This window comes from Chrysochloris asiatica, unplaced genomic scaffold, assembly GCF_000296735.1.
Source record: "Chrysochloris asiatica unplaced genomic scaffold, ChrAsi1.0 scaffold00176, whole genome shotgun sequence".
In the NCBI taxonomy this organism is placed as follows: domain Eukaryota; kingdom Metazoa; phylum Chordata; class Mammalia; order Afrosoricida; family Chrysochloridae; genus Chrysochloris; species Chrysochloris asiatica.
In genome coordinates, this window is record NW_006408694.1 from 3,496,531 (window position 1) to 3,505,134 (window position 8,604).

Genomic DNA, 8,604 nt, shown 5'->3' on the forward strand with positions numbered 1-8,604 from the left:
ACTGCCAAAAGAACCAACAGATCTGTGTTGGAAGAAGTGAAGCCAGAGTGCTCCTTGAAGGCCAGGATGGCCAAACTTTGTCTCTCATACTTCGGACATATTGTCAGGAGGGACCAGTTGCTGGAGAAGGTTATTGTGTTTGGTAAGGTGGAGGGTCAGAGAAAGAGAGGAAGACCCCTTGTTAGATGGATTGGCTAAGTGGCAGCATCAGTGGGCTCAGGCGTGGCAACAATAGTGAAGTTGTCCTAGGACCGGGTAATGTTACCTTCTGATGTGCATAAGGTCGTTATGAGTCGGTGCCAACTCGATGGCACCTAACAACAATAACTACCAAATGACTCCTGGTGGGTGTGATCGAGAGATGCACTTATATGCCACTCTCTGTTAGCTATTCATGCTGTTCAGTTCAGGGTGGATTTAGCTGATGTTGGTTGTTGTCATTGATCCAGCGATTGGTATAGACTCTAGCCCAGTTGGTGGGGCTTTTAGAAGGTACCATGGTGGGTGGGCTATATGACTGCTGTTGCTGTCTCCTATTGTTTGAGGCAAGAGGAGAAAACACACACCTAAGAGAGAAGGAAAACAAACAAACGAACATACCAGCAAACAGCCAAAAATAAAATAGTAGTGGAAAACAAGGCAGGCAGCAGCTTTCTCTCCACCAGTGAGCTGTATGCCTGTGTGCCACAGACTGCCCTCTTGCCCTCACAGCCTTTGGCAACAGTTCAAGATGGCCACGCTGTACCTGGATGGCCCACAGATCACCCGTCTCTTTTCTTTTTTCCCTTTTTTCCTTACCCCACTTGCTTGTTCAGCTGCTTCTCCTAGTGAGTATTAGTCCAGGACTGGCCATGGTTGACTGCACTTTTGGAGCAGGGCCCACCCAAGTAGGGTTAATACGTATAGCTTCCCCTTTCTTTAATCAGGCTCACAACTGCTGCACTCACCTCAGTTCAGTGCATCTCTGACCACTGAGAGATCCAGAGCTTCCTAGAGGTGTATGCAAGTGTGTGCCGTCCTCACCAGGTCACCAGGGGAGTGTGGTGGGGAACAAGAAACAACAACAACACACCTTTATCTCAGTGAGCCACAGGTAGCTTTCTGCAACACCAGTATGTTTACTTGTCTGTAAAGCTGCTCACAGAAGCTCAAGATGACTGCGGCGTTCTGTCTGCCAGCAGAGGTCAGCAGTTTCTCTCTTTTTTGGTGTCTGCTTAGCTCTCCCTCCTAGTAGGTATTCAGTCCACTTCTCTGTCTCTTCATCTGAAGCACAGAGTTCCAGGAGTATCATCAGTATCTGTCTCATTTGGTTTTCCATATTTTCGTTGTAGAGGGTATGAACAACCTTTCTTTGCGTAGTGCAACATCTTGCCGCCACCCCCTGTACAGTTTTTAAGAATTGAGAAAGGAATTCGTCTACTAGAAAATCAGGGTTTTCTGCTAGAAAGTATAGCTTGTAGACTAGTCATAACCAGAAGCTGAGAATTAGAAAGGAATGAAAAATAATCTATGACATCTAGTAGTGACTTATTAGTAAGTCTCATAGTCTAGTAGTGAAGATGGTGGTGGTGGTGGTGGTGGTGGTGTGCTATGGAGTTGGTTCCGACTCATAGTGACCCTGTATAGGGTTTCCGAGGCTGTAAATCTTTACGGGAGCAGAGAGCCTCATCTTTCTCCCATGGAACCGCTGGTAGTTTTGAACTAGATGACTTTGAGATTAGCAACCCAACTCGTAACCACTACTCTACCAGAGCTCCTTACTAGTGCCTTTCACTGTGATTATTTTTTGCTCCATGGATTATATACAGTTGTACAGTTTTCTAATTCTTAAATACTTTTTTTTTTTTCTAGACAATTTACTGGTTTCTAATGGAATTGAATGGTTTTGAGAATATAGGATTTCAGTCCTTTGAAATTTTAGCTTTGTTTTATGGTTTCATTTCTTGTCTCTCGTGGTGAATATACCAGGTTTTATAGTTGTTTTTTTCGCAAGAGAGGGATTCGTCCAGTAGGATCTTAATCCATCATACCCAAAGTGGAAGTTCATTCTATAGATTTGGAGTAATTCTCAACAAAAGTAATTTAATGTAAACTATCACATAATTCACAATAAATCATTAAAAAAAAAAAAAAAAGTAATTTAGCTATGCTGTTGCTACTCTGTGTGCCACTGTTGCAACCAGTGGCAGTGGAGTAGCAATAGCACAACTTAATTACATTTTTTACCATGGGTTCAAACCTAACAATTTGTGTGGATGATGCAAGAGTAAGCAGTGTTTCGTTCTGGTGTCTATAAGGTTGATGTGAGTCGGAATCAACTGGATGACACCAAACACCCACATTGCTACTCCATGCATGATCTGTTTATAATAAAAACAATTACAAATAATTTGTAATATTTATAGATATAAGCACTGAGGAGGAAGACTAAGTTTGCAGATATTTTATTGACTGTCAACCAGAGCCAGATATTTAGCTATGTCCTAAAGGTATACAAATGAATAAGACATCCTTACTAATCTCTAGATGCTTAAGATCTTTTGGGAACATAAAGGGAAGAATGTTGAGCATTGATCTCACTAATTTCCAAATGCCAAGCTACATCTTTCTGCATTTAGATGCCATGATTGTTAGGAGTATAAGCAGTAGGCAGGAATTTTAAAAAGATCAAGTTTTGGCCCTGCTGATTTGGAGTTATTAGTCCTGATGTGGCACTGTGGAATAAGTACTGGACTGCTAACCAGAAGGTCGGTGGTTCAGATTTACAAGCTACTCCTTAGAAACCACACATAGGGTTGCTATGAATCAGAACTGACTCAACAACATTTAACAATAGCAACAGCAGCAGGATTTTTTGGCATTTGACAGATCTTCCTTACCAAAATAGGGAAGGTAACTTTTTCAAGAATAAGGTGCCTGTCCAGTTTGTTCTTGTCCCTAGGACTTAGGATGGTTTATATTGACATATTGGCTAATTCAATGAACAGTTTATCTTTAGAAGTCCTTGGATTCCTTTGCTGTCTACATTGTTGTTGTTAGGTGCTGTTGAGTCATTTCCAACTCATAGTGACTCTGTGTAATGCCCAACAAAACACTGCGGGGCCTGGTCCATCCTCACAGTTGTTCCTATAGCTGGTCTATTGTTGCAGTCACAGTGTCAAGTCCAACTCCTTGAGCATCTTCCTGTTTGTTGTTCCCTCTACTGTCTTGATAAGTACTCGCAGAAAAGGAACATCACAGAAGACTGCTTGTTGTTGTTAAGTACCATCAAGTCGGTTCCGACCCATAGCGACCCAGTATAGGGTTTCCGAGGAGCTCCTGATGAGCTTGAACCACCCACCTTGCAGTTCAAATGGCTTTGCAGTCTGACACATTAACCCACAGTGCCAGTCACAGAAGACTAGAAAGTACCTAAATATCACAAAAGTGTTCTGATAATTGTTTAAGCAAGTGAATTTTTATTGCTGTCCTTTGTGTACTTATAGTTTGATTAGAGTTGGAGGAAATTTGAAACTAGAGAGGTAGTTGAAGAAACACTTTTCCTTAGTCTACGTGCTCTAGAGGCCAAAAAATGGAGCGCTCACTGGGATAAGCTCAGGAGAAGGGTTGTGAGAAAGATTGTGATAGTTGTAATCATGTTCAGTGTTTTGAGACCTTTGTAGGTCACTACTGAAAAGTGTTTAATATGCCATATTGATCTAGGGGAGGAGGTCAAGGAAAGAAGTAGGGTTCGAAGTACAGAGTCATCCATTTAAAGATGATAGTTAAACCTAAGGATAGAAAAAAGAGAGGGCATAAAAGAAAGTGAAGAGGTTTGAGAACATCATGTAATAAATAATTTTTTCTCATTATCTCTTTGTCTAACCCAGAACTTTTTAGAAAAATCGACTGAGAGAGAAACTCGACAAGAGTATGCTTTGGCTATGATTCAGTGCAAAGTATTGAAACAACTGGAGAACTTGGAACAGCAGAAATACGATGATGAAGATATCAGTGAAGATATAAAATTTCTCTTGGAAAAACTTGGTGAGAGTGTCCAAGATCTTAGGTATGTTACTCTCTAATTCACATAACCAGGATCCATTGACCTAGTTGGACTTGCGTAGTCTTAAGAAAGTCTCAATTTGTTATCAACTTTAAACATCAGAGGATTTCACAAAAATGTTATGCCTTTTCTTTAAATTAACTAAATCTATAAAAAAAACAGGCTCACTGTTGTTGTTATATGCTGTTGAGTCAGTTCCAACTCACAGCAGCTTTATGCACAACCAAACAAAACACTGCTTGGTCCTATGCTATCTTACATAGGTATATTTGATATATTTGAGTCCATTGTTGCTGCTACTTTGTCATTCCATTTTGTGTGGGTATTTCTATTTTTCACTGACTTTCCACTTTACCAAGGCTGATGTCCTTATCCAGGGACTTATGCTCCTAACAATATATTGAAATTACAAGAGACTTAAGTCTTATCATCCTCTCCTCTAAAGGATATTCTGGTTGTACTTCTTAACAGACAGATATGTTGTTCTTCTGGCAATCTATGATACTTTCAATATTCTCCAACACCACAATTCAAATGCATCCATTCTTCTCTGGTCTTCCTTATTCATTGTCCTACTTTCACATGCAGACGAGCAATTGAAGATACCATGACTTGAGTCAGGTACACCTTAGTCTTCAAAGTAACATCTGTGCTCCTTAACATTTTAAAGAAGTCTTTTACAGCAGTTGTCTAATGTAATGTGTTGTTTGATTTCCTGACTGCTGCTTCCATTAGCATTGATTGTTTTTGTTAGATGTTGTTGTTAGACTCATAGCGACCCTACATACAACAAAATGAAATACTGCCTGATCCTGTGCCATCCTTACAATTGTTGTTAATGCTTGAGCCCATTGCTGCTGCCCCTGAGTAATAAATTATTACTCTAAGCAGAATGAATTTTGAAAAATTATTTTGCAGTTATTTGTACAGAGGATTTTGTTTTAAATAAATATGTTGTTGTTGTTAAGTACCATGGAGTCGGTTTGGACTCACAGTGACCCTGTACAGGGTTTCCAAGGCTGTAAATCTTTACGGGAGCAGAAAGCCTCATCTTTCTCCCACGAAACAGCTGGTAGTTTTGAACTGCTGACCTTGAGGTTAGCAGCCCGATTTGTAACCACTATGCTACCAGTAAATCAATGAATGATTTCTCTCTTTTTTGGTAATCACATAAACTATTGTATTGATGCTTGAGTTTTTTTCTCATTTTACAATGTAGTATTGCTGTTTTTGATATTTGTAACATAAGCATTACAAGATGTTTTATGTTCAAGTTCTTTGATTTTACATAAATGTAAATACAATAATTCAAGTGTCCTGGTGAAATGCTACTATATTATCAGATATTTTTATTGATTGTTACTTATGCATATTATGAATGGCACCAAGCATCATCCCTCCCACAGCACTCTCTCCTTATTATTTGGTAACAATATATTGAAATTCTGTGTGGCCATTCCAGTGAATTGTGAAACCCAGATGAGAAGGAGAGTACTGTGGGATGGATGGCTGGTGCCATTTTTACAGCTGGTGTTGGGAGTGGGATTCATTGCAATGGTTCTAGATTCAGGGAACATGGGCTTTATAAGAGAAAGAACAGAGGAATATAGGAAGTAAAATTTTTGGTTCTTATAAGTCTTGCCTGGTGGTTGTTAACTATAATGGCTAAAAGGAATATAAGTGTTGTTATGCTGCAGCTAAGGGGAGAAAAGCTGCTACTGGAATCACCTGGGGCAAAAGCCAAGCTGGATAAACAAGACAGCTGATAGTGGGGCCAGGGCCTACTTGATCCATTTTGCCAGCTAGAGTCCATTGCCCTGGGCACTTGTGTAATATAAATGAATATTGGGTATCATGATTACAGAGATCTTGTAATTCTACCTTCAGCCTAGACTTGATTCAACTAAACTCATCTCATTGCCATCAGGTTCTTTGTGACTCATAGGATTTCTGAGACTATAGATCTTTATGAGAGCAGAAAGCTTCATCTTTATCCTGCAGAGAGCAATTGGGGGGTTTGAATGGCTGATCTTGCAGTTAGCAGTCCAGTTCTTATCTTACAGTGCCACCTGGACTCCCTTATACTTGATTGGATATACTAAAAGTGGATTTAGGAATTGCACAGAAGGAACAAGCTTTATTATAAGCCAATAACTTGAATATAGAGTGGTGGTGGTGATGATTATGTGCCATGGAGTTGGTTCCAACTCATAGTGACCCCCGCACAGGGTTTCCAAGTCTGTAAATCTTTATGGGAGAAGAGCGCCTCATCTTTCTCATGTAGAACAGTTGGTAGTTTCCAACTGCTGACCTTGAGATTAGCAGCCCAATTTAGTAACCACTCTGGTAGCATAGTGGTTACGAATCGGGCTGCGAACCTTAAGGTCAGTGGTTCGAAACTACCAGCCGCTCCGCGGGAGAAAGATGAGGCTTTCTACTCCCGTAAAGATTTACACCCTCGGAAACCCTGTACAGGGTCGCTATGGGTCGGACCCGACTCGATGGCACTTAACAACAACAACAACAATCCTACCAGAGCTCCTGAATCTAGAGTATTGGGGCTTAAATAGGAAACTTGAGCCCCACCCAGAACTGGTGAGAGAATAGATGATTTATGTTTGTTTGAAAGAACTGCAAAGGGGGGAAAATGACTTTGGCATTTTTAATTTCAAGTAAGCAGTTTGCCATTGTATGCATCAAGGCAGGAAAAGTCTGTGCCCATCTGAGAAATCCTCTTTCTAATACTGAAAGTTAAAGGGAGCCAGCAAGCAACAGTGTGTGTGGTATGCTCATTGGTGATCACCTGAGCCCACATGATGAATGGAAATGGGGGAGTCTCACAGCTATCAACACAGAAGAGCCAGGAGTGGAGTGTTTCTTTTGGACCCTGAGATCCCTGTGCATCAAACCTCTTTGGCCCAAGAACAGAAAGCTGTGAAACTGAAGGAGTGCTAGAAGAACAGTAGCATCAGAACCAAGAGCTAGAGCATGAGACCGAGCATGAGACCGAGCATGGGCTTCCCAGTTTGCACAGCAAATAGGACAGGACGCTTGCTTGCAGAGTGGGGTGCCTCCAGACACTTAAGTGGGGAAGCTGGATTTGCTGAGTGCCTTCAGGCTGAGGTTTGTGGTAGAGTGGTGTGCTCTGTGGACATTTATTTATCAGCAGCCCTAACAGAGCTTTGTAACATTGCTGGGTGGAGCAGGGCTGAGCTGTCAAAGGTGTCAAAGGCCAGAGAGAGGCTTGTGGACATAGCAGAGGAGAGAGTTTCCTGATTGGAAGAACTGTGCCCAGAACTATAACTTGTTAGCAAGAATAACAATAACAACTTCCCTAATAAACCTGATAACTGTGAATATGGTGTCTGAGTTCTGTACAGATATTTCAGTGAGTCATAAAACCTAACAGAAAAGTAGAGTGCTCTAGAGAGATGGTGAGTGCTATTATTTTGCAGTATAAAGGTGTTTGGAAATAAGTTCTCATTTTTATATCCTATACCAAGCATTTACATTTTACAAGATTATTGTTTTTTTTACAAGATTATTGTTTTTTTTTTATTGCAATAAAATTTACATGATTTATTAAAATTATTTAAACTGTTTAAGTTTTTTTTAGTGGCAGTGTGTTAGGATAAAAGGATCAAATCTTTGTAATTAATTAGTCAGTGAGCATGTTGTGTTTTGTTTAATTTTGGAGTAACTGTGAGATTCTTATAAACCTTGAATTCTTTAAACATTTTATAGCTCATTTGATGAATACAGCTCCGAACTTAAATCTGGAAGGTTGGAATGGAGTCCTGTGCACAAATCTGAGAAATTTTGGAGAGAGAATGCTGTGAGGTTAAATGAGAAGAATTATGAGCTCTTGAAGTAAGTTTTTCATTCTATCTTACACCCTTACACCTGTTGTTTCATATCTCACCAGCACTCGCTTTTGCCATTTAATTTTTAAAAAGTTATTGTGTGCTTTTACTTTGTGCTTTCTGGCTGACAATTGATGAGGCCTGGTGGTGTAGGTTAAGTGTTGGGTTGCCAACCAAAAGGTCAGTGGTTCAAACCCACTAGCCACCCTGCAGGAGAAAGAAAAGACTTTCTGCTCACGTAAAGATTTATAACTTCAGAAACCCTATGTTGTTGTTGTTAAGTACCGTGGAGTTGGTTCTGACTCATAGTGACCCTGCATAGGGTTTCCAAGGCTGCAAATCTTTACAGGAGCAGAAAGCCTCATCTTTCTCCCACGCAACACCTGGTAGTTTCGAACTGCTGACCTTGAAGGTTAGCAGCCCGATTCGTAACCACTATGCTACCAGATCTCCTACTCTGCAACTATAGTAGATCTCTCTGAGTGCTGATCCTACAGTGCCACACTAGTAGGCCTGTCTTCTAGACCACTTTTTATTTTGATAAGATTTGTAGTTTTAAAAGTGATTCTCTGGAAAGCGATATGCAAAAGATTGAAAGAAGACCTTTACCTCACGCCTTATACAAAAACCAACTCAGCATGGATTAAAGACCTAAATGTGAATCCCAGAATTATGAAGGCCATCAATGAAAAAATA

The 8,604-nt window shown here is 40.4% G+C and overlaps 1 protein-coding gene across 2 annotated transcripts in view; it reads left to right on the forward strand.

Annotated features, from left to right (window-relative positions):
* Positions 1–8,604, forward strand: part of LOC102837000 (V-type proton ATPase subunit H-like) — a 188,371-nt gene that overhangs the window by 99,199 nt on the left and 80,568 nt on the right. For both annotated transcript variants that reach the window (XM_006871856.1, XM_006871857.1), the window contains 2 exons: positions 3,870–4,048; positions 7,790–7,915. In XM_006871856.1, the coding sequence (XP_006871918.1) occupies positions 3,870–4,048; positions 7,790–7,915 (305 nt within the window). The remainder of the gene's footprint in view (positions 1–3,869; positions 4,049–7,789; positions 7,916–8,604) is intronic.